The sequence below is a fragment of the Lissotriton helveticus genome, chromosome 6 (genome assembly GCF_964261635.1).
Source record: "Lissotriton helveticus chromosome 6, aLisHel1.1, whole genome shotgun sequence".
Lineage (NCBI taxonomy): Eukaryota > Metazoa > Chordata > Amphibia > Caudata > Salamandridae > Lissotriton > Lissotriton helveticus.
Window position 1 is genome coordinate 2051813307 of NC_136067.1, and position 26876 is coordinate 2051840182.

A 26876-nucleotide genomic window follows, 5' to 3' on the forward strand; every position below is an offset into this window, starting at 1 on the left:
CCAGAGTAAGTCGGCTGTACGGCCGACAAAAAGCGGCGCCATTTTGAAAGGGTAGAATTCCTATCCTGCACAAGATTTAACATCGCACATCACAAGCTGCCTGGATTCTTAGTGCGTCTTCTACCTGGAAACGGATTACGTCTGTGCATCGAGTAGAGAACGGCTCCGATGCTTGCTGCCTAGCAACCGATAACATTCTTGTTTGGAAGTCGGAAAAGATGTCATCACGCAACGTCAGTAAACGTCACCACGCACCGTCAAGATCGTCATAGAAACGCCATCATGCATGCTACGTATTTCACGCAACGTGCCTCCATTTTGTTTTCCTTTTGTTACTGTGTTGCTTAGCAACTTCTACACAGAAATCACTTCGCTTTAACGCGAACATTTATTAAAGTTTCAGCGCTTCATTATTTTAATTCCAGATATTAGCGCTTGCATTTTCCACCGTATTTAACCTTTGACTGTGGTTTCCTTCGATTTTCTATTGCTTCTAAAGCCATCAAAGCACTCTGCTTCACAGCAACCTGACTGAAGCCATCATTCACCCTGCTTCATAGCAACCTGACTGAAGCACAACGGACAACGTGATTCTTTCTTCTTTTTCAACTTACATAAGTACATTGACAATTCAGAATTCTTAGTTCTGTTTCATATTTTAATAAGTACTTATTTTATATTTATTTATTTATTTATTTTCACTGTTTTATTCTGTGTTACTTATTCTTCCTTTAGTTTATTGCACATTATAGCAATGCAGTTTGTTCCTCCTGCTAAATTTTTACAGATCAAGGGTGATCCTCCCATGCCTTGGTCAAGATGGAAGCAAGAATGTTTCAACTATATGAAAGCCATTGATGGAGAATGTATGGGGGCGGAAAGAAAAAAAAGTATTCTTCTACACTGTTTAGGTTCTGAGGGTCAAGAGATTTTTAGAACTTTACCCCATTTTTCTGTTCCTAGTGGTAGTGGTGATACTGTGAATGTTTATACTGAGGCTCTTGGTAGATTAGAGAAAAGATTCAAACCTACAGCTAATATTGCTTTAAATCGTTTTAAATTTTACACTAGAGCACAAAAACAGGAGGAATCTTTTGACGATTTTCTCACTGCTTTAAGAGCCCTAACCTTGCATTGTAATTTTGGTGCCATGTCTGATGAAATGATCCGTGATCAGATCATTGTTCATGTTAAGAACAAAAAGGTTCAAGATAAATTATGGTGTATAGGTGATCCTAATTTGGAAGAAACTATTGCCATTGCTAAAGCCACTGAAATGTCAGAAAAATGGATGGATATAGTAGTTAAACAAACTTCTAATTCTAGTAAAACCAATACGGAAGAAGAAGTATGTATTGTTAAGACAAAAGGTGATGAAATAACTTGTATTCCTACACAAGCAAGAACTAAAAATTCTTTTAGTGTCAATAACAGAAGGACAGATTTTAGTAATAGTTCTGTGTCATGTTTTAGGTGTGGTAGTAGATCGCACATTGCTTCTTTCCAGGGTTGTCCTGCTATGAACAAAACATGTAATATTTGTGGTAAGTTGGGACATTTCAGTAATGTTTGTAGAGAAAGACGCTATAATTCCCAGTTACAGACAGGACAATCACGTATGCCCACAAACACTTTTACTCCTACAAAAGTATCTTCAATTAGTATTGCTGATGAAGTTAAACAGGAGCTTGACCGTGGATATGTAGTTTCTAAGTTGTTGTATAGTGTTAACCAGTAAGAAATCTCCCAAATGTGTTTTTCATGTCTTATCTATTGCTATTGAGCTTATGGTGGATTCGGGGTCCCCATGGACTATACTTACTAAGGAATACTTTAATGAAAAATTACTAAGTGTGTGTGATATTTGTAGCTTACAACCTTCGGATATATTAGCAGAAGGATTCAATGGGAATAAGATTGATATTGAAGGATTTTTAAATGTTCCGTTATGTTTTAGAGGAAGGTCAGCTCATATCAAATTATACATTGCTGTTAAAGGAGTCAATGTACTTGGTTGGCATGACCAATGGGAACTTGGCATCAAATTAAATCCACGTGCCAGGGATCCCATCTCTTTGTGTAGTGAGCAAGAAATGATTAATGCTATTTGTTCTAGTGATGAAGGGAAAAATGATATCTCATTTTGGAGCAATAAGTTTGACAAAGTTTTCTGTGATCAGTTAGGAAAATTGAAAAACTTTGCACATAAAATTGTGTTGAAGGAAGGAGCACTTGCGGTTAAACAAAAGCTAATAGGGGTTCCTCTAAATGTTAGAGATGAGTTAAAGGAAATGTTGAATGATTTGTTGAAGGACAACATTATAGAGCCCATTGAGTCGTCAGAATGGGTTTCCCCCATTGTTTTGGTGCGTAAGCCTGACCAGAAATTAAGGGTCTGCATTGATTTGAGGGCACTTAACTCCAATATCATTATTGATTGTCATCCCCTTCCCAACATTATAGAGCTAGTTTCTCTTTTTGATGGTGCGCAAATCTTCTCCACTTTAGATCTTAGATCGGCATACCATCAAATTGAGCTTACTGAGGATTCTAAAAAATATACAGCCTTCATTACTCCTATGGGACTTTTCCAATACAGAAGGATGCCTTTTGGGTTGGCATCCACCGCCTCTGTTTTCCAAAGGGTTATGTTCCAAATTTTTATAGATCTTGATATGTTTGTAAAGTGCTTCCAAGATGATATCTTGATTTTCTCAAAAACGAGGTAGAACATGCTTCACACTTAAGCGATGTGTGTAGTAGGCTGGAGAAGTATGGTCTTACCCTCAAGGCACATAAATACAAACTTTTTAGGAAATCGGTTGAGTATTTGGGCCATACATTATCGGGGGAAGGTTTAATTCCCAAAAAATCAAATGTTGATGCTATTCTCAGTGCTCCAGCCCCAAGCAATAAGGAACAACTGCTTTCTTTTTCGGGCATGTGTGAATATTACAGTAAATTTGTTGTAAACTTTGCTACCAAAATGGAGCCATTAAGAAGATTACTAAGGCAAAGTAATACATTTGTGTGGGAAGCTGAACAAGAAAAGGCATTCACTGATATTAAGCATGATATTGTCAATTCTCCAACTTTGAAACCTTTTAGGATTGGTAAGAAATGTATCATCACCACTGATGCAAGTTTGTATGGTCTTGGGTGTGTGTTATCTCAGACGGATGGTGTTTCAGAATGGAATGTGGCTTTATCTTCTAGGACTTTGAATGAGATGGAGCGCAGGTATGCAGTTATTGAACGAGAGTTGCTTTCCTGTGTGTGGGCCATTGAACACTATAGAATTTACATATGGGGCAGCAAGTTTATCCTGAGAACCGACCATAAGCCGTTGGTGCATATCTTATCGGTTGGTGGAGGTTGGAACTCGACGTCAAGGATTGCACGTCTGACGTCAAGGTTACAGGAATACAACTTTACAGTTGGGGTTATCGGATTTTGTTTCTCCTAAGTATCAGGATATCTCTGAACAGTTTTGGATGGAATGTCAAGATGACGATGAGAAATTTGTTATGTTAAAGAAATATCTCCTAGAGGGTTGGCCAAACAAAGCCAATGTCAGGGATGATTTACTGCCGTTTTATAATGTAGCAGATGAGTTATGGTGTGAAGGTGGGCTGTTTTTCAAATCTGGAAAATGTATCCCACCAAGTGGCGTGCAAGAGCTGATACTCAAGTTAGCACACAAGACTCATCCGGGGATCTCTGCTATGAAGCGTCTCATAAGGTTACATTTTTGGTGGCCAGGTATGGACAGATTTGTTGACCGTACCGTTAGAGAGTGTAGCGAGTGTTGTACCAATGATAAGATGTTAAAATTGCATATTCCACCTCTCAAACCAGTGAAATGGCCAAAGTTTCCTTGGAATAAAATAGCTTTTGATATTTCAGGCCCTTTCCATGTTTTACCGGAAGCTTCACGCTTTGCATTAGTTATGATAGATTATCATTCGAAATGGCCAGAAGTGAAATTTGTGGCTAAAATCACTTCTGATGTTGTTATATCCTTTTTCAAGGAAGTTTTTGCAAGAGAAGGTTGCCCTTCTGTGTTAGTGTCAGATAATGGCGTGCAGTTAGTTTCCTCTGAGATGAAATCATTTTTACAATCTTGCAATATTACACATATTTGTACATCTCTTTATGAACCACATGAGAACGGACAAGTTGAGCGCTTTAACCGAATTTTGAAGAGTTTTGTTGCTGATGCCATTAAGGAGAAAGGTAATTGGTTGAATGTACTTAGGCAGAAACTTTGGACCTATCGCATAACTCCTCATACCACCACGGAGGTTAGCCCTTTCAAATTACTTAAAGGTAGAGATCCTGCGTCAGACATATGTCCTTGGTGGTTTAAGGAAAAATGTAAAAGTTTGGGAGAGGATGTAGTTGATATTCAAGAAATTGCAAACAGAGTTAGTTGTAAACAAAGTAAGTCAGCAGTGTGGTACCACAAGAAGTGGAAGACAAAAGAGCATAGTTTGTGTGTTGGTGATTGGGTCAGGATTCTGAAACCTTTTATGGTTAGCAAGGGTATGAGTAAGTATGGTAGACCAATTCAAATTAAAAGAGTGTTCAGTAATTCGTTCATCACCCAAGATGGCAAAGTCTGGAATTTGAGCAAGGTTGCTAAATGTCCAACACAAGATGTTGTACAGTTCCAGTCTCAAGGTAATTTTAGCCAATATAACAGTTCCAATTGTGGAATTGGTTCAAGTTCCTTTTCTGATTCAAGTTCCTTCTCTGACTCAGTAGCATCAAGAGTCAAAGATGATATGCGTGTCAGAAGGCCTACTGCTTTACAAGATTTTGTATAATATATATGTTTCGTTCATTTATTTAAAGAGGGAGGTGTGTTCTATTCTGTAATAGTTGAGTTGTTATGTAACCTGTAATCCTGCCTCTTTAACTGCATGTGCCATGTTATGTTTCTTTATACATTCTACATTCTCAACAGAGCTTTGCTCATATAGCATTCTGCACCGCTTGTCAGTTGTAACCTGGATACTGCTGTACTAGGACTGGATGCTGTGCTGTTCAATAAACCTTTTCCAAATACAAGCTTTACTGGATTATTACACTCTTGCTTACGGATTGACTAGGTTAGTCCCCCCCACTTTTTTTTTTTAGGACTTGTGCCCTGGTTAAGGGAAAGAACAGTAGTGTGGAAAGAGCAGTATACTGCTATTGTGAAGATAATAACTGAATAACATTTTACATTGGCAAAGTAGGTTAAATCTATGTAAATTTAGTTCAATCATTTTAATTCAACGGGGCATATGTTCCATACAGGATGGTATGTTCCTGGTTATTGTGTATTTAGAGTATTATAATGGTATCTTAGCCAATGTACAGCTAAGTTTCACTTTTATACATGGTTTTGTGACTAAATTGCAGAGGTGCAGCCACTTTGCAAATTATAGATGTTCCTCCTCAGAGCACCTTAGAAGCATTTTCATAAAGAACAGAACCATAAGTCTGTCTGCATCCATCCTTTCATGAGAGCTGAGCCAACATCTCCTAGAAGCCCACACCTCCTAAGTGTGCTAATCACATCAATCTGACCTGAATGTAAAAAATAAAAATGGACTGCATATACAATCAGGATCCTTGGGTATGCCTCAGCACCAGCTTGAGCAATATGGAGGCATGTTTACAAGCTCCTATACCACCACAGCGTCACTTTCTGCGACTTTGTGGGGGCGGTAGGGGCTTCACCTTATCCACAAGGAAGCGTTAAGCGAGTGAATAGGGCCCCCTTTCACGCTTTACTTAGCGTGAAAGGGGAGGGCAATGGGTGTTTTAGTGGGCGTTCAACCACACACCCAGTGATTTTTAAGCTGCCCCCTATTTACAGGGGCAGCGCCATTATTAAGACCAGGGAACATCTGGTCCTAAACAGGCGCAACAAGGAAACATTTTAATTTCTCCTCGTTTTTTCTGTTTCTGTGTGTGCTGCGTTGTGCAGCCCACTTAGAAACAGCAAAAGGCCATTGATTGTTTATGTGCATGAAGGTGTCCCTTCCTTTATATAAACAATCAATAAGAAAAAATTACGCTGTGTAACTTCTATGTGTGCTGCATTAAACAGGACACAAAGAAGTTACAAAACGCCATTTAAAGATTGTTCATGTGCAGGAAGGGAGACCTTCCTGCACATAAACAATATTGCCCTGAAACGCAGACACCCTTGCACTATGTTGCAAGGGTGTCTACATTGGCGCTTGGCTGCTAAATTTAACGCCAGTGCAGGGGGGAATGCAGAGCTGCACCATGTTGTTGTAAATACTGTGCAGCCTTGGGTTTCAGAAGTTGTGGAGCGCAGAGTTAAGCCAAGGAGCCTAATGCTGCGCTCCGCCACTTTGTAGTAAATATATCCCATACTTTCTAGAAAAGCCACTTTTTTCCTTTAATCTCATTTTGTGTATGCCCCAAAACTTGCAGTGCCTAGAAGCAGATGGGTCCCCACGTGTACATGCTCCAATGTGGACATTCACTTTTGCTTTCCTGTCTCCACAGGTTCTGGTTGGGTCTGAAGGTGGGAGAAGCGATGGTTCCATGGATGCCGAACCTATGGAGCGGCAAAGGAGACGATCAAGTGACAGTCGGATTGGACAGGAGATCCACGGATGACACTGCTCATTTCAAGGACAAAGAGTTCGACTTGCAGTAGGAAGTATCAGTGCAAGGATTGCACCCTCCCAGGAGTGGTCATCTTTTGATCCTCACTTGCAGTCACAGGTTCAATGAGAATTAAAATGTGATTGATGTGTCCCCCCTGCTGGCTAGTGCCCTAGGCCATCACCTACTTGGCACCATGGATTAGGCTGGCTCTAGGATTGATCCACTTGCCGGGGCCTGGCTCTTCCCATCGCCCACGCGTGGAAGGCCTGCTGCTCACCATGAAGAGGCCGAAGCAGTCTCCCCAGCTCAGCATCTTGGGCTTCTTTGGGCGGAAGCCCAAGTCCAAGCGAGAGCCCGCAGCCGGCGAGGAGAGGACAGTGACCAAGAGCCGGGAGGAGGTCCACTTAACGCTGACCCCCAGTGAGGGCATGGCGCCATTGTACCACGTTTTGGGCAGTGCCCGCCTGGCAGATGTCCTGGAGTGCCCACTGTGCTTCTTACCACAGCCGCGGAGCGCCTTCCCCACCCTGTCCTCCTGCCCCCACCTGAGCTGCCTGGACTGCCTGCAGCAGTACCTGCGGATTGAGATCATGGAGAGTCGGGTGGAGATTGCCTGCCCGCAGTGCCCAGAGGCGCTGCCCCCATGGGACGTGCACCAGCTGCTCACGGACACAACCCTGCTGGAGCGCTACGAGGAGTACCTGCTGCGCAGGCTCCTGGCATCGGACCCCGACAGCAGATGGTGCCCGGCCCCGGACTGCAGGTAAGAGATCTTCATGGTCCATCCATTACCAATGCTTGTTTTTTCGGCATCTGGAGAGCAGACACTCTTCCTGTGATAAGGTACTGAACCACTCTTGCTAGTCTGGACTGACTTGGAGGTTTGCATCACAGACCAGGGTCTGGTTTAGCTTGTGAAAATGAGCTATTAGTGGTGTGAAGGGTCACGTTTGTATGTTAGGTCATTGTGTCAACTTGAATGAGGTGTGGTTTACTGGATGCTCCTGGTTTGTGGTTGGTGAGGTTGGATGGCTGGACCAAACTGCTTACACTTGTCTATGATAACTAGTCGGCCATTGTCCAGTGGACTCATGTGTATGGGGTATGCGTTTGAGTGTGTGTTTTGTGTGAATGTGTGCATATGTGGGTGAAAACCAGTGGTAGCAAGTGTTGAATGCTGGAATAGTTGAATAATGATAGTCCGGGCGGCTGAAAATGATGAGGTTGTGCAGCCGCAGTGAGATGAGCATATTTATAGATTTGCCAAATTTGCCACATAATCCATCATTTGCTGCATAACCTGCAGATTGTAACAAAAATGTATTTTCTAACTCAAACGGTTCAAAAGTTGCTAAAATGCAGCAACACGTGTTGCATCGCAGTGGAAGGCCTTTTGAAAAGGTTGACTGGTTACCTTTCTCTTGCTTATTGCTATATTTGATTGTTAAACTGGTACTTATGAGGTGTACCCAATGCCCAGACAGTGTTACAAGTGTAAAAATCACAAAATAATGAAGTAATACTATTAAAAAAATGTGCAGCATTCCGCTGCATTATTTGCCTTGTCTTGACGCATAATTTGCTCAACGCTGCTGCATTATTTGGCCCTGATTATGAGTTATCATTCACAGGTCAATTATATGTGGCACAATTAATTGTGACGGATTAAATCCAAAGGGGTTGAAAACCAGGGAGATATTTGCAAGTAAATGTAAAGTTTACTTAAATTGACAAGCATGATGGACATATTAAACTTCATATGTACAAGCACATGGGTCCGTAGCACTGCGTTACATTAAATTACATGTAACCAACAAAATACTGTGCACAAGTGCTCGTGAAGTATAGTGACGGCGCGAGTGACACTTGGCGTGGTATGTACAGCGAGAGCAGTGGGCACGACAAGAGACAAGTGAGATAAAAACACAGGTTTACATATTTAGGATACCGCGACAATTATGGGTACATTAATACAAAATTCAAATGAATAGAGTATGTTATGTTATGTTAAAAATATTTATACCGCGCTCGGTCACCAGACGGTTTCATGGCGCTCATAGACAATTGCGGGGGGAACAGTTCAGCGGAGTAACTCAGTAGGCTAGCTGGAAGAAGTGAGTTTTGAGTAATTTACGGAAGCAAACATAACTGGGGCAAAGTCTGAGAGAAATAGGGAGGGAGCTCCACAGAGTGGGGGCCAGGAAGGAAGAACACAGTCCTCCATGTTTTTTACGTTTGTACCTTGGAACCATCAGCAGGTTGTGGGAAGTGGACCTGAGATCTCTCGAGGGAATGTAACGCTGGAGGCTTGATGTGATAAAGGCAGGAGCTTGATCAGTAAGAGCCTTAAAGACAGTGCAGCCAAGTTTGAACATGCAGCGATAGGCGACGGGGAGCCAATGCAGTCTCCTCAACAGAGGCGAGACATGTTGGTGTTTGGGCTGGTAGAAGACCAGTCTTGCCGCCTGGTTTTGCACCAACTGCAGCCGGTGAAGATGGTAGGCAGGTATTCCAACATAGAGGGAGTTAGCGTAGTCAATACGCGAGGTAACAAGAGCCATGATGAAGAGAATGAGTGCCTCGGTGGTGAGGAACCTACGAATTTTGCATATCCTGCGAAGATGGAAAGAACAGGATGATGTAACTGCATTAATTGGAGGCCTCATAGACAAGTCACTACATTTGATTACGCCTAGGCTCTTTACCGAATTCGTATCCGTGAATAGGGGCACCAAGAGTTCCGCTGTGGAAGTCAACGGCGTTTCGGCCTACAGAAGTGGTAGGCCATCATCAAGACCAGGTTACGTTTTATTTAGATTGCAGTGCTGGGGATAGGTTGTGTACCTGGTGTGAAGTGGATGAATGTAGGCCCTTGGCTGCCGTGCAGTGAGGTGGCAGCTGGTGCAGATACTTGGGGTGTTTCTTCCATTGGGCCTTGTACGTTTTTTGGAACATGCTAGGATCTCGGATTTAGCTCTGCTCTGACAAGCAAACTTCTTTTATCCAATAGGGTATGCACTGCTAATGTTTTCTTTACACCTCTTATTGTTCCCCAGTCAGATGTGAATTTTTGTGTCATTTTGGAACATTTGGAAATACACTAAACATTGCTGTAGACCCTGTTGTGGTCAGGGCTGGACTGGCTGTAGCGGGCACCGGGTGTTTCCCCAGTGGGGGCAACAAATAAGGCACACATGCTTCTCCCCCCCCCACACCACCGGGGGGCCAGGGCGGTTTTGGTATCCAGTCCGGCGCTGGTTGTGGTGTGCGGCAAATGTTGATGTAAACAGTAGGGTAGAGGGGGGCGACTCCAGTGGCGTTATGTTATCCATGAGTTATGATCTGTGCTGCGCATTTTTCCCTACAAGCTTCCTCCTGTCACATTCTGTGAGTACATAATTCAACTGGCACAGTGCTGCTATGGAAGGGAACATCTGCCCTGGGGCAGTTCTGGAAACCCCACCCATTCTTCTTGCCTTTTCAGCACTGAGGTGAGGTCAACAGTGTTGTAAGCTGTTGAGAGATTGATTAAGATAGACCAAGGCTGCTTGTTGCCCTCCATCAAGTGTGATGTGGTTACCTCGTGTTTACTCTGTTGCTATCATAGGTCTAAAATCCAAGCTATGATAGGTCTAAAATCCAAGGTATCATTGGTCTCAAATCCAAGCTATGAAAATCCAAGCTATCATAGGTCTAAATTCCCAGCTATCATAGGTCTAAACTTCAAGCTATCATAGGTCTAAAATACAAGCTATTATAGGTCTATATTCCCAGCTATCATAGGTCTACAATCCAAGCTATCATAGGTCTAAATTCCCAGCTATCATAGGTCTAAATTCCCCAGCTATCATAGGTCTAAAATCCCAGCTATCATAGGGCTAAAACCCCAGTTATCACAGGTCTAAAACCCCAGCTATCATAGGTTTAAACCCCCAGTTATCATAGGGCTAAAACCCCAGCTATCATAGGGCTAAAATCCCAGACATCATTGGTCTAAAATCCCAGCTATCAGAGGGCTAAAACCCCAGTCATCATAGGTCTAAACCCCCAGCTATCATAGGTCTAAACCCCCAGCTATCATAGGGCTAGAATCCCAGATAGCATAGGTCTAAAATCCCAGCTATCATAGGTCTAACATCCCAGCTATCATAGGTCTAAAATCCCAGTTATCATAGGGCTAAAACCCCAGCTATCATAGGTCTAATATTCAGGGCTAAACCCCCAGCTATCATAGGTCTAAATTCCCAGATATCATAGGTCTAAAACCCTAGCTATCATAGGTCTAAACCCCAGCTATCATAGGTCTAAAATCCCAGCTATCATAGGTCTGAAATCCCAGCTATCATAGGTCTAAATTCCCAGCAATCATAGGTCTAAAATACAAGCTATCATAGTTCTAAATCCCCAGCTATCATAGGTCTAAAATTCAAGCTATCATAGGTCTAAAATACAAGCTATTATAGGTCTATATTCCCAGCTATCATAGGTCTAAAATCCAAGATATCATAGGTCTAAATTCCCGGCTATCATAGGTCTAAAATCCAAGCTATCATAGGTCTCAAATCCAAGCTATCATAGGTCTAAATTCCCCAGCTGTCATAGGTCGAAAATCCCAGCTATCATAGGGCTAAAACCCCAGTTATCATAGGTCTAAAACCCCAGCTATCATAAGTTTAAACCCCCAGTTATCATGGGGCTAAAACCCCAGCTATCATAGGGCTAAAATCCCGGTCATCATAGGTCTAAACCCCCAGCTATCATAGGTCTAAACCCCCAGCTATCATAGGGCTAGAATCCCAGATAGCATAGGTCTAAAATCCCAGCTATCATAGGTCTAACATCCCAGCTATCATAGGTCTAAAATCCCAGTTATCATAGGGCTAAAACCCCAGCTATCATAGGTCTAAAATTCCGGGCTAAACCCCCAGCTATCATAGGTCTAAATTCCCAGATATCATAGGTCTAAAACCCTAGCTATCATAGGTCTAAACCCCAGCTATCATAGGTCTAAAATCCCAGCTATCATAGGTCTGAAATCCCAGCTATCATAGGTCTAAAATCCCAGCTATCATAGGTCTGAAATCCCAGCTATCATAGGTCTAAAATCCCAGCTATCATAGGTCTGAAATTCCAGCTATCATAGGTCTAAAATCCCAGCTATCATAGGGCTAAAACCCCAGCTATCATAGGTCTAAAACCCCAGCTATCATAGGTCTAAAACCCCAGCTATCATAGGTCTAACATCTCAGCTATCATAGGTCTAAACCCCAGCTATCATATGTCTAAACCCCCGCTATCATAGGTCTAAATTCCCAGCTATCATAGGTCTAAACCCCTAGCTAAGTAGGTCTAAAATCCCAGCTATCAAAGGTCTAAAACCCTAGCTATCATAGGTCTAAACCCTAGCTATCATAGGTCTAAACCCCAGCTATCATAGGTCTAAAACCCTAGCTATCATGGAGCTAACCCCCGAGCTATCATAGGGTTGAACTCCAAGCTATCATAGGTCTGAAATCCCAGCACCAGTCCTGATGCAATTAGTTGTGTTCTACAATTTCTTGCAGATGACTTATAGACCTGGGCGAATTTTTAATTATTCTGGTGTAATTGCATTTAATGTAATTTTGTGCAACAAAATGTACGCAGATTACACCACATCATGTAATATTGCGGAGAAAGTTTAATGTAAAATGTAATGTAGGGGTAGTTTTTGAATGCAAGTGGTTCCCAGAACTCAACTGGAATTACAAAAGACTAGAAACCAGTCGATAACTAGTCAGCCTCTGTGGACCCAGTGCTGCTTTATCAAAACGAGTATGATTTTTGTGTGTTTAGAAGGGTCAGAACCAATTTTCTTTATAATAAACATGATTACCAATCAAAGTCAATTCTTCTCTTTTTTTTTTTTTTTTAAATCTGTTGTATCGATTTTAAAGAAAAGTTACAATTGACAGTATGGTAAGTCTCATAAATGGATGACGTTGTTACAACGCATGTTTTTACTACGCCTGCCTTTACAACGCAGGTTTTTCAACGCAAGTCGTTACAACGACTTGCGTTGGGGGGTGCTGGATAGTGAATAGTTTAATTTACTATTCCACTCCAGTCCCCGTGGATAGTAGGGAAGGTGTTGGATAGGAAATTAACCTATTCCCTATCCTAGAGCGCCCCCCAGCGCCATTCGTTGTAATGACTTGCGTTGAAAAACCTGCGTTGTAAAGGCACTGCGTGGTAAAAGGTACGTCGTAAAGGATGTTTCCCCTCATAAATATCAACACATGCGAAAACAATGTTGGACACAGTAAAAGATTAAAAAAAATACATGTCTAGAGCATGTGAGTTGAGTGTGTAAGTACATTATGGTTAATCATGTGCATAGAATGTACCTTCATACTTTTAAATGCATCTGTCACACAACAGGTGGAACTGGGGAAGGTATTTCACAGGGATAGGGGCACCTAGGGAAGAGGGGCGATGGGAGCAGTGTGTGCGGGATTCGTTTAGTTAGGAGCATTCTAAGTTAAAATGATAGCGAATAAGGCTTTATCCTGTATGTCTTCATAAGGGGAGGGCGTCATTTCGTGTACATTGCACAAACTCCAAGAACAAGGGCAAACCCATTGGGGAGAGAATCCAAAGTCGATTCTTGAAACAAACCATTCCTTTCAAATACATATTTGTTTCAACCCTTACACTTTTTGGGAATAACAATGTCCCTTCATCAGGAGGAAATGTTCTATAAACTATGAACAAAAATTACTAATCGCAATTCAGTCTCAAGAATTAAACCCTCTCAAGCAACACGTCTTTAAAAGTTCAAGTGAACCAACCTCTACAATGACTACTTAAAGCCTCAATAAGCTAAATCTGCTCTTATTAGATGTAGGAGCTGGCATTAGAGCTAAACACCGGTGCATTCATCTTCTGTCTATTCTGGTCTACTACAGGCTGTGGTAACCAGATCTGAACCTCATCTCTACTGCAATAGAAACCTCAAAATGAAAAGGTGCCTGACACATATTATAATCTGCATCTTTATCCAGATTTAACATGATATTGCAACATCTTTTGTTTGGTATTGCAGGACCAGACCGGTTCTTCATTGAACCCATAGGGACTCGTGATACACAAAAAATGATTGTCTAAAAGTTTACCTTTGTAAATCATGCCCTCAGTGTACACCTGCCTGGTAATCCACACTGCTTTGTCACTTTGTTTGGAAAATATTGTACCCTGGTGATGACCAGGGTACAATATTTCTATATATGGCTTCAGCACCAAAGAACTACAATGTTGTATCTGGCCCTTTAAGTGTGATGCACCTGTAAGAATGTTAAGTGCATCACTGGAACACTGGGGAGCAATAATAAATAAATAAAATAATTGTGATGACTGCGGTGGCTCTCCGGTGGGTGTTAATAAAGACACACTCCCTGTCCATCTACAATGGTGTCGACTCATTTTATCACTAGCGACGACGATTGAATCAGCATTTGTATAGTGCAGCACTGTCACCCCAGGGGTATCTGGGCGCTGTGGATGTGATATCAGAATACAGGTTAAAAATGAGCAGAAAAGGGCAGAATACAGGGCAGAAATGAGCAGAAAGGGCAAAATAAAGGCCAGAAATTAGCAGAAAGAGGCAGAATACAAGTCAGAGACAATCAGAAAGAGACAGATTAAAGGCCACAATCGAGCAGCAAAAGACAGTAAAGGTCAGAAACGAGCAGCTAGAGACAGAATAAAGTTAAAAAACGAACAGCAAAGGCAGAATAAAAATTAGAAATGAGCAGAAAGAGGCAGAATAAAGGACAGAAACTAGCAAAAAGAGGCAAAATAACAGGCAGAATGAGTAGAAAGAAGAAAAATAGATGGTAGGAGCGACCAGAGAAGAGGCAGAAAAAAAAACAGAGGAGGCACAAACCGAATGCGGCAAAGGGTAGTGGACTGGGGGCAAGCTGGACAGGAGGACCGTCGCAGGGGGTGCTGGCCCGAGGACTACAGTGTTGGACCTCCATGGTGAGCCCTGGATAGTTTTACTATAACAGACCCACATTGTACCAGGCAAGTATAGAAAACTAGTTGACCCTCCACAGGCAAGTGCTGTTGTTAGCACAAAGGATAGCACTTTCTAGCAGAAGCTGGGGTTGTAAATATGAATAAGTATTGAAAAAACTGAGGCCAATCCCAACGGTTTGCCACAATATCCACAAGCAAGATTCCCCTGCAGCAGCAAAATGACTGAATGTTGTTGCAGTCCACATGATATCTCCAGTGTTGATGTGTCCCAGTGTGACCTTGTGAAACTATAATATGCATCAAGAATGGTAGCTTGCACACCAATTTTTGAAAAACTTTGTATATAAATATGCTCAAAGGCCATGAATAGGCGTGCCACCCTGGAACACACTCTGTCTGTGCACGTAAATATATATAAAGACAACTGGAGCCTCGTCCTGACCCCCAGAACCAGGATGCACAGCTGACGAAAATTAATTGATACAATGAACAAGTTCTAATAATTTCTTCCTTTTTAATCCATTTTAATCCTTAAGTAATCTTTATTTAATCTGGGCTTTTTCATCATTCCAAGTTACAACATGTAAAGTTCACAGAGATGCCTTACCAGGCTTTCTCAGTAATAAGAGGCGGTTCAGCAAGCAAAAGCCGGCATTTACAAAGGACAGTAAGCGTAACCAATGACAAAGATGGGTGGTGCTTGAAGCCCATATTGTAGATACAGCATGTCTTGAAGAGACAGCGTGTATGTGCTGCCTAGGCGAAACCTAAAAAAAACCTGCTCAACCACATGCATGTGAAGAAACCATAAAAAGTGCCCTAACATTTATACTTTGTCCTAAACAAATTGTTAGCCTGAATAAATCCCCACGAGAGAAACATGCACGCAACGTGAGTATTAACAATATTATCTTCAAATAGAACTAAAACATTTAGAGCTGATTTATACCAGTGGCAGATAACTAAATTTACCTGCAATAGTGAACCATATCCATTAGTGAATGGTCTATTTAGCAAACACAGGTGTGTCGTCTGCTTTTGAACTATACCGGGTGGTTAAACTATATCACGTGACACCCAGATGCCCCAAAGGATTGAAAAGAAATACTAAAAATGGGCCAATCTCGGCATGGCACAAATAAATGCAATGCAAAATAACAGATCTGCTTTCAGAGGAAAAACAAAACAAAAGAACAACATGCTCACAATAAACAAATGCTGCACGTGGTGAGATAACGAGTGATATTAAAACAAAACATGAATAAAAAGAGGAGGAAAACCATGCACTTAATCAGCATTTACTACAATAACGTGCCACTGAGAATGATAATAAAACAATGCAGGTCAAAATATTTAAAAACATGAATGTTTGTGACTGCGTGTAATTATCTTAACATTACCAATCCTTTCAATGTATTACAATATTTCCTGTTTGCTTTAAGTACGAACTAAAGGACAGCCTGCTAGTGTTCTCAGTCCATCGACCTATGATGAAGGAGTGAAGCTCCCGCGTTACGTCCGCTATTTCAGCCGCAATCTTTATGGTCATCTGTAGTAGCACCATGAACGTCAAAGGGTGCACACTAAGAGGTGGATGGACCAGGGTAAATCATGTCATCCTATAGCCATGCAAGACTTGTTCTCCCCCACTCAAGTACAGCGATGCAGGTCTGTGGTGATCCTACACCCTCGTCTCTTATCGCTAGAGCTTCTAATGTCTGGCTGAGTGTCCTGTAGGATGTATGTAAAGATTGGCCCACCCCTGATAGAGCCTCCTATTGGTACCACAGTGTCACCGTCAACCCCCCTCTTATGCCAAGTGATCTCCTATATGCTAACTACTGCACTTGGCTAATTGATGCTTGATAAAAAATGCAAATTATAAACCAACGAGGCATCGATCGGGCTAGTAAGAGGCGTGCAGATGCCCCCGTGAACTCCCACCATGGATCTAGCCATGTCGGGAGAGATGCGTGCTTCACTTAGACCCAGAGAGTGTACCGCCTGTTTGTGACCAGTCCTGGCTCCCAGTTCAGAATTAATCACTGCTGGTGGACCTGCCAGCGTTGCATCACTGCATCGAAAGATGTGTCAGAGTCCTGGCATGGGGAGGAGCAGTCGCAATCTGTCATGGAAAGGCTTCACGGTCACCTTTCCGTTGGCACCCCTGAATAATGCAGAAGCACTTCTGGCTAGTCATGTTTTATGTGTATATAAAGGCCTCAGCATGCTGCTTCAGGCTATGAATCACCCTTTATCTAGAAACCATTTGATATGGGCCCAGATGTATCAAAGGGTTTTACCCATTCTGTGTCTATGGGAAAATACATATGGCCCTTAGTGCCCTCAGTAAACGTGAGCTGTATTCACACTGGTCCTGTATGTACTTTCAGTGCTGAGCTAGGGAAAAGCATCACATAACAACAAGCATTCACAAATGCAATAGATTTCATCCATACCAACCTTCGCTCCAAAACCAGGACCTTCGCAAAGATAGGCTTTGGAGAGAGGGTTAGGGAACCAGGTGCATCAGCCTGCACATGACGCATGTTTACTTGCCCTGGTTCCTCTCTTCTTTCAGCAGGCTTGAACCTTGATGTAGTCAAAAGCATTCACATTTGTGCCTTTGTACCCGCATACCAAGGGGGGCCCACAATATGCTGGGCATTATCTCCATTAAGCCAGGGGCAGCATTATGCAGATTGGGCATCCTCTTGACCACCATCATATAACGGTCAGTATTAGAGAAAGTGTGGACAACATAATGCCGTGGATGTCCACAGTATGTCAAGAATTGACACAGCTGTGCAGTGGATGTCTGCAATAGGACACATTTTACCATCGCACTGCCGACCCGCCTCTGTGCCATTGACGCCCATGCTATGCCAAGAATTACCATCACACTGACAGAGCCGACATTATTTGATGGGTGAAAAACAAAGAAGGGCGGCCCTGTTCCCAGTGGAGCACAGTCTCATCTGATGTGCCCCATGTCTGAGTGCCTCAGTGGGCACACACAGACATTGGCTGAATGGGACACAGAGTCATTACCAGCGGCTTAGATTGATTCAACCATTCTCTCCATCACTTTACTTTTTCCCATGATGCCAGAGGTGGGCTGCATTGTTCCATGAACACCAACAATATATCAAGAATGGATAGCAATATGTCAAGTCCAAATTATGTTCCCAGCTAGGCTCTCTCATCCCATGCATGGCCACAATATACCAGGAATTGCCACCCGTATGCCAGGGTCAGCATTACGCCTGAGGTTCACACCATCATAACATGGATGCTCACAATATGCCAATAATTACCACCAATCTGGCAGGAAAAGCAATAACCAGAAGTTGCCAAGGAAAACCATCATAACGCGAGGGGGAGCATTTTACCTGGCAGAGCATCATGTGGTGGATGCCCACAAGTTGCCAAAACGTGCCATCATTGTGCGAGGGAAAGCATTTGACCAGGGATGGGCATCATGTCATGGTTGCCCAGAAGGTACCCAAGCATGTAGACACACACACGCGCGCTCACACATTTTCTGTTATATTTACCTTGCATGCTCATTGCAGCTCCTGCTGATGTCCTGACTCTGGGCTGCATCTCCTCTTCTGAAGTAGGCCATGGCTGCTCTGGGTGGGGTTCCCAATGAACACTCCTGTGAGGAGGTAGAGCTAGATGGGTGCAGGGTCGGACTGGGACAGAGAATATGCCCAGGCACTAACATAAAAGTGGCCCACAATAGTGAATTAGATAGCTGCAAACATTGGTCCATGTTTGTAAACTGTTATGAACGACGCAGCAAGACTAATCTTTAAAAAATCAAGACGGACACACGCCACACCATTGCTACGTGATCTCCACTGGCTCCCAATCAGGCAGAGAATTAAATTCAAGGGTCTCTGCATTACACACAAAACCCTGTACGGCCAAGCCCCAAACTACATCAAGGACCGCATTGTCACCTATGTCCCCAGTAGGACACTTCGATCAGCAGAGGCTACCCTCCTGGTCTGCCCCCGTTTCAAACTATCCTCTATGGGAGGGCGAGCGTTCTCTACCGCGATCCCCTTGGCCTGGAATAGCCTTCCAGTGAGCCTACGCAAGGAAGTGAATCTCCTGCCCTTCAGGTAGAAGCTTAAAACCGTGCTCTTCCTGGAAGCATGGGGTACGACTTAGCAGCCTCCCCCTCTCTCGTCCGTGTGCGCATAGAGACCCCTGGGTGATAATGCGCGTTACAAATTTAAATTACAATTAAATTAAAATTGGTGCAGTTTTCAATTTGTAAAGGCACACTGTATGGGTGTTTTGCCAGCTATGGGAGACTGAATGGATTTGAGATTGCTGCAGGCCGTATTTGTTTTTATAAAAGGGAAACTAATAGTAAAAACTGTCCGGACAGTCCATAAAACAGGACCACAAACAACCAAAACACTGTACCACAGACCGACCTTTCTGACCGGCCAATCGGGCACTGTCTGATTGCCCTGTTGGTCAGCCCGTCCCTGGATGGGAGTGCCAAGGACCGACAGAAGTGCCTGAGAGTGAATGGGGAGGAATGGAAGAAGTGCCTTCCATGCCCAGAGTGAGCCGGTGTGGGAGGTTGGGCGATGGGCATGCCTCGAGCTGGCAGGGAACAGGGTTAGGGTGCCTACTGGTGAGCTTTGGGCAGCTGGGTGAGGTGGCAGAGAAGTCTGACTGGAGTCCACAAGATAAAGACAGGGACAGGTTTTGAGCAGTTATTGAACTTTGTGTATCCCCCCAGACTGGTGTTGACAGGAAGGTGAGGAGGCGCTCAGAGCCCCCTTAAAGAGGAGACACAAAACAAAGGAAATATAGAGGGAGAGGTTTCCTCTTTTTAACTCGATGGGAGTATCACTCTCAGAGAAGAATGGCACAGGAAGAGGGCATGGGGCTGTCCCTGTACTGCATAGACCCTGCTCTCCTGTCCTTCATACCATAGAGTCCCAGAGGGATGCTGTGGGGAAACCCTGCAGTTCACACTGGTGTTTGGCAGGCTCCCTGCAGTATCGCCTTTAAATACCTTTCACGTGTAGGAATTCAAAATGGAGCTTTAGATGTCTTAGCCATCCACAGATGTAGAACAAGAAATGGTCTGTATGGCAACAGATTACTGTTAAAAGGGCCGGTCCTACCACTATAATCTATTTCTGCCTCCACCATGGTGGTGTGCTGATGGAAGTCATGCTCAGTAAAGGAGGGTGGCACACTGTGTGCCCCTCCAGATCATGGACTTCTGCTCTGGGTCCCATTCAATGTCACACTTAGCCTTCAGCACATGCATGATTGTCGTGAATGCTGAAGATAACAATACAAAATAAAAAGAAAACTTGTTTTGGGAAATACCATGCTGTCCTGACAGTTATTGTTTGCCAACTTGATTTAAAACTCACACATTAATAAATAACACAGACTACAAGACTCAAAACATGCAAATGTGCATGCACCACTTCTTAGGGCCTGAAATATGTCCTCAATTTTGGTGGCAAATCCGCCACTCAAGGCTCTCACAATCTTGCAACTACAGTCTTACTAGCCAGATGACCACCAAGGCCAGTTATGCACAAGCAACAAAAGCGATATCGACGCGCTTTCACATGTGCCTGATCATCCATCAAATCACCTCCCCATTCAGACTCCTCGGTTCTCTCATGCATCTCACCAAGAGACAAACACTGTGGCACATTTTGTCACTCTCCTACTACAACACTTCTCGCTGTTGACTACTGCCCTTATCTTTCTCACTCCTATAGCCCTGTAACCTTCCTTTGACCACAGCTTCCAACATCAAAATCTGAAACATCTTATCCTTTCACAAAGAGGACCACAAGCCCATGTGCCGGTATAATATTAATTTTAATTCTTCCTTTTCAATTTCCGCATCGTCGAAACTTTTACCCACTCAATAGTACTTAGTAGCTCACCGCCGTTGCTGAGTGAGATTAGACCCTAATGCCTCTCTGCCTCTTTCGTCAAGATATCCTGCTTTAAAACTCAATTAAATCGTTCCACTTGTCCATACCTCTGTGGGTTATGCTCTATGCTTCACACCATAACGGCTCAGAAACTGCAGCGTCTTTTGGGACGTTAACTGAAATTTATTATGTATTACAATTTCCTCAAGAACCCTCTCTGCACTATCACCATTTCCAGAAATCATCCACCCAGAGGCTTCTAGACATTTTGAAAAGGAACTTAGTGAGGTGCATACAGTATGAGTTCCCTTAAGCAATGTCTCAGCAAACATTCTTTTTAGCATGTTATTAAATATCAACATTCTGTATTGAACTAGTTCTGTCTGTGATTAGTAGCTGCAGCTAGTTACGTTGGAACCTGGAGAACCCGCTTTGAATCCTTGCATCAGCCCTTGGCTCCACATTGTTTGGTTCTGGGCAAACCACTTAATCTCCCTGTGCTGAAAAACATGAAATGTATTTGTACAATCCCCACTTGACTTACATGATCTTGTAGATTGTTTCCCAACACCTTACATGGTTAGAAATATATAAATACATTCACCCTGTTTTATGGCCCTCCCCAAGTATCTCTCATTCAAACAATGTGCAGTTTTCTTCTGGTCATTTGAATCAAATGTAGTTCAATTCTTTCACTTTCCTTCCTTTTGGGATACCACTGACCCTGCGTCCTTCTTGACGGCATCAAATACTCAACATTTTATTTCTAGATGGAAATCTTAGAGTGGTTTTTGGCTTTCTTCAGTTGGCGATGAGTTATTTTTGAGGGCTGATAACCGTGAGAGCTGCTACATCCGCAGCACCACAACAGAAGACCAGGAGTTTTTCAAGAGGTCTTTGCTCCTGTGAGGTAGACAAAGGACAATTAACGGGGGAATGGAAAGAAAGGAGAGACACACATATGTCCTTGATGAATCTGTGTGTAAATACAGCAAGAAAAGTGATGTTGAGTTAGCTTTGGTTATGCCAGTGGGGGATGTGATATTATAGTGATAAATTAAAAAACACAAGAATCGTAGCATGTCCTTCAGAGTGGACATTGCGGCAGTGGTTGAAAACGTTGCTCTCGCGTGAGGAAGCCTTGCACAGCCGAGAACTGATTCACTGCAGATTGATTGGTAATACACTTTTTTATTTATGTGTTTAGATTTGAGTCTCTTACTATACTGAAGTGGTTTAAAGAAGAGTGTCACACACTCGATTCCTTGAATGTTCCGTAAAGTAAAGAAGTCTGGCTAAGAGAGAAAGTAAAGCAGCCCCATTTTGTAAATGTGATACACTTTGAACAGTTCTAAGTTTCTCTCCCACTTGGAGTGGTCAGAACATTACTCCTTCTCTTCTGCGCCAAGAGAATCGGCGTTGGCCTGGAGGGACTGGTAGGGGATTCCATTAAACAAGCCTTGGCAACGCCAGTAGCTCTCACCTATGTGAGAGCTATTGGCTTTGCCAATGTCTCTTCGCCATGTTGTGCAGTAGCGTGGCTGTTGTTCAGCATGGCTAAAAGCTAGTGGCATGGGATAGACAAGAGTGGTGTAGAGGAGAGTGGAGTGAAGAAGGGTGGCATAGAGTGGAGTGGCATAGAATGGAGTGGTGTAGAATAGTATAGTGTGGAGTGGAGCCACTTGGATTAGAGTTGCGTTGGGTATTGTATTGTATTGTATTGGGGATTTGTATAGCGCTCGGCTGCCCCAGCAAAGGGGCGTCCCGGCGCTGCGAGCGGAACTGAAAACAGAAAGGGAATACCAGAAGAGAAGAGGTACAGTTACTGAAAGAGAAGGGTTTTGATGGCTTTTCTAAAAGCCAAAAGATCCTGCATGCCACGAATAGTTTCTGGAAGGCTGTTCCAGAGCTTGGCAGCGAGCGAGCTGAAGGAACGACCGCCCATTCTGGCTAGATTGATACAGGGAATGACCACCAGATGTTGTCCTGCTGAACGCAGTAGCCTCCCAGGAGTATACTTCGTCAGGAGGGGGCACAACATCGGGGGGGAGGCGGTTTTAAGGATTTTGAAAGCAAGACAAAGTGCCTTAAACTGAATCCTTTTTCCCACCGGGAGCCAGTGCAGTTTTTTCCGAGCTCCCGCCGCTGAGGAGTGGCGGGGGAGGCCTACCAACGCTCTGGCGGCAGCATTCTGCACTCTCTGAAGTCTAACAACTTCCGCCTGATTAGCGCCCAATAAGAGGGAGCTGGCATAATCCAGCCGAAAGAGGATGGTAGCTTGGACAATAACCTGGCGGGTGTGACAGTTGAAGAACTTCAGCGTAGGTCTTAGATTGCGCAGGATGCCGAAGCAGGTGGCTGCAACTTTTTTAGTATGATGAGTAAATTTCAATGCCGAGTCGACCCAGACTCCCAGATTTTTTACACAATCCTTGGGCTTAGGCGGTTGGCCTAAAATATCAGGCCACCAGCTGCCGCCCCAGGCTGCGGTGTTTTTCCCCAAGAGCAGTATTTCCGTTTTTCCAGCATTGAGCTGGAGGAAATTCGCCGTCATCCAGTTGGTGATGTCAGTAAGGGTCTGCTTGAAGTGATGGGCCTCCAGACCGTTGTTACCATTGAGAGCCACCACCAACTGGGTGTCGTCTGCATAAGATACTAACGTCAGACCACTCTGTTTAGCCACTTCTGCTAGTGGTCGGACGTAAACATTGAACAGGGTGGGGCTCAGTGATGACCCCTGAGGCACCCCCTGTCCAATGTTGTGATCTTTTGAGATGTAAGGGGGGGTGGACACTTTAAAGGATCTATTGGCAAGGAAGTCTTTAAACCATCCCAGGGCCGTACCTATAATTCCAGCTTCCTCCAATCTCATCAGGAGGACCTCGTGTGACACCGTATCGAAGGCAGCACTGAGATCCAACAGGATCAGGGTAGAGTGGCATAGGTGAGACTGGAGTGAAATAGAGGGGAGTAGCGTAGAGTGGCATACAGTAGATTGACAAAGTGTAGAGTGGCATACAGTAGAATGACGTAGAGTAGAGTAAAGTTAAGTGGTGTATAGCAGTGTGGCATAGACTGGAGTAGCGTAGAGTGGAGTGACAGAGTGGAATGCTTGGATTAGAGTGGTGTGTTCTAGCGCAGTGGCATAGAATAGAGTGGGATAGAGTGAATTAGTGTGGAGTGGCGTCGAGTGGCATAAAGTAGGTTGGAGTAGAGAGGTATTGAGTAGCATAGAGAGGAGTGGTGTAGTGTACCATTGAGTGGAGTGGGTGGAGTGGGGTGACGTTAAGTGGACTAATGAGGAGTGGTGTGGATTTGAGTGGCATAGAGGTGCGTAGATTACGTTGGTATAGTGTGAAGTAGCATACAGTTGAGTGGCGTAGAGCTGTGTGGCAATTAGTAGGGGGTGTAAAGTGGCCTAGAGTGACATAGAATGGGATGGAGCGGAGTAGACTGTGTAGAGTAGAGAGGTTTGGAGTAGAGTGGCAGATAGTGGCATAGAGTGGAGTGGTGTGGAGTAGAATGGAGTGGCATACAGCAGAGTAGCATAGATTGGAGTGGATTGGCATAGAGTAGGGTTGGGTAGAGTGGCATACGGTGGAGTGGCATAGTGATGTAGAGTGGCATTGCGTGGAGTGGCATAGAGTTGAGTGGTGTGGAGTAGAGTGACAGAGTAGAGTGGTGCAGAGTGTAGTGGTGTTGAGTGGAGTAGAGTGATATAGCGTGGAGTGGCGTAGAGTGAAGTGGTGTAGAGTGGAGAGGCATACAGTGGCTCAGAGTAGAGTGACATGGATTAGAGCGGTGTTCTAAAGTGTTGTTGAATAGAGTGGGTTGGAGTGGAGTGGCGTGGAGTAGAGTGACAGAGTAGAGTGGTGCAGAGTAGAGTGGCATACAGTGGCTCAGAGTAGAGTGACATGGATTCGAGTGGTGTTGAGTACAGTGGTCTAAAGTGTTGTTGCATAGAGTGGGTTGGCGTGGAGTGGCTTAGAGTAAAGTGGCATAGAGTGAAGTGGTGCAGAGTGGGTTGGAGTTGTGTAAAGTAGAGTGGCGTAGAGGATTGGAGTGGCGTGGATTGTAGTGGCATAGAGTAATGTAAAGTGGCGTATGGTTGGCTGACTTCAATGCAGGGAGTTAGCACCCGCATTAGAGAGACCCCATTTCTTTTTAAACTCCTTCCCATGGCCCCTGTCTTCCAACTGTACATATTCTGCATCTGTTGTGTTAGAAAATTAGAGAAATCCCCAAATCATCTTTATATCCTTTCTCTTCTCCAAGGCTAATATTTTCCCTAAGAGTGGGCTGCATAAATGCCTGAACCCACACTTACTCCTGCATCATTCAAATGTAGTGCAGACAAGTGAGGGAGATGCATTCTAGGTGTATGTGAATGCTCATGTGAATGCTGTGTCATCTACCACTCTTCAGGAGACAATGTAACCTTGTTGATCCCCTTATAGAGCTCCTCACTCAGAAATCCACCCCTTCACCACCCACAAGCTGTCTCTTGTTCGGTAACTTTCATTTACAGTGGGGATACCTAAAAACAACTGAAGTCTCCCAGTAATCTTCTTCCTTGCTCAATAAGGACCTCTTTCAAGTCTCCTGAACTCCCACGCACCTGAGATCTCCATATTAGAGCTCATTATTGGCTCAGGAGGCAGGGATGTTGAAATACCTGTGGATGCTCGAATGCCTTCTTCGTGCTCTTGTCTCCTTGAAGGTTGGGGCAACCCTCCCGCTTAGAAGACCCCAACAATGAGACACCGAAAGGGTTAACACTCTAGCTTCCAGTGTCTCCTCTGCTTCGCACTCCTTTCCTTCACATCAGGATGTTTCCGAGCAGAACATGAAGACCATTGCAGGAATCTTGGATTCAAAGAACTTAAAAGACAAAAAAATAAGAGTTTGTCACAATGGTTCTCCACCAAAAGAACTAAAGAAGAAGATGGAAATGGCGTTCTAGACTAGCTTCAATCAGATCTGCTGCAGCACGGAGACCGCAAGGCTTGAAGGGATTGATGACTGCTCTCCACATTGCAGATGGTGGGAATTCACGCACCGAGGCGTGAGTCTGTGGCCTCTGCGTGTTCTGCGTTTTTACTGCTTTACCACAGTTGCTGAACAATCCACCAACGGCTGCATAATTTGAATATTAAAACAGAAAAACCTTTGAGCTTCTAGCTCAAAGGGATCAATAGTTACTCAAAAATCATTCTGGGGGAAACCACCACACCAACATTCAAGCTGTTGCTTCATAAACTTTGGGGCCTACTGGGACATGAGAATTAGTGTATGCTATATCGGGCAAATCTCAACTTTTCGCCAGGTTATGGACCCTATCTCATGCTATTTAACCAAGGATTACAGAGGCTTGACCTACCCACAGTCTCTCATGGGCTTGGTACTAATCAACTGCACTATTATATCTCGGTTTAGAGTAGCTATAGCCTTGCACTACTGACGTGAAATTGAAATCTTAATTGTATGCTCAAGTGGTCCAGGAGGAGGTTGAGATTTGGAGGGCAGGACACAAGTCCTAAAAAACGGAAGTGGGGGGACCAACAATTAGTCAGCATGCAAGTGGCACCAGGGAGAGTGGCATTGCGTGTTGCATCATAGGAAATGACGTCAAAGGAAGTGGCATCATGGCTTCACAGGAAGTGACATCCCTATAAGTGACATCAGATCTTAAGATCTCACGCATATGTTTAGAAGGTTTATCATGAGTACATTTAAGAGCATTGCAAGATTTAACAAATGAAAGCTGATCACTACTTAAGACTGTGACTCGTGTTGCCTGTCTAAAGAAGTTAACAGCCCAAATGCAGATGACCTTTGGTGTCTGACTAACTACAAGAGAGAAGCCGCTGAATTCTACAAGCTAGGCATGCAAAACTTGGAATCCAGAACAAAGCACGGGCCATGCATGTCTAATTGTAAAATGTATCATCAGAGGCAATATCGGCTGGGCAGAGAATGAATGGGCCACATTGAGTAAGCTTAAAAATCCCTTGCTTTGGAATGACTTAGACAGCCTGGACCCCAGTAGGTCGGTGGACTGGAATTACCAATTCCACTGTGTGCAGATCCGAGACAGGCTTGATAAGCATATTCCTGCAAAGAAGCTAAAAAAGAGAGCGAAACCCTCAGCCCCCTGGTTTAACGAGGAATTGCGAGCACTCAGGATGGGTTGTAAAGTGGCCGAAAAAGCCTGGAGAAAAGGATATAGTGATTCAGATAAAAATGCTTTTAAGAATCAACTTAATCTGTACAAAAACACTG

General features: G+C 43.8%; 1 protein-coding gene across 1 annotated transcript in view; it reads left to right on the top strand.

The window, feature by feature from the left end:
- Positions 1 to 6681: 6681 nt before the first annotated feature.
- The window catches only part of LOC144762018 (E3 ubiquitin-protein ligase RNF19A-like), a 170953-nt gene continuing 150758 nt past the window's right edge, over positions 6682 to 26876 (top strand). Inside the window, exon 1 of the mRNA XM_078647181.1 lies at positions 6682 to 7399. Within this exon, the coding sequence (XP_078503307.1) occupies positions 6915 to 7399 (485 nt within the window). The 5' untranslated portion in view covers positions 6682 to 6914. The remainder of the gene's footprint in view (positions 7400 to 26876) is intronic.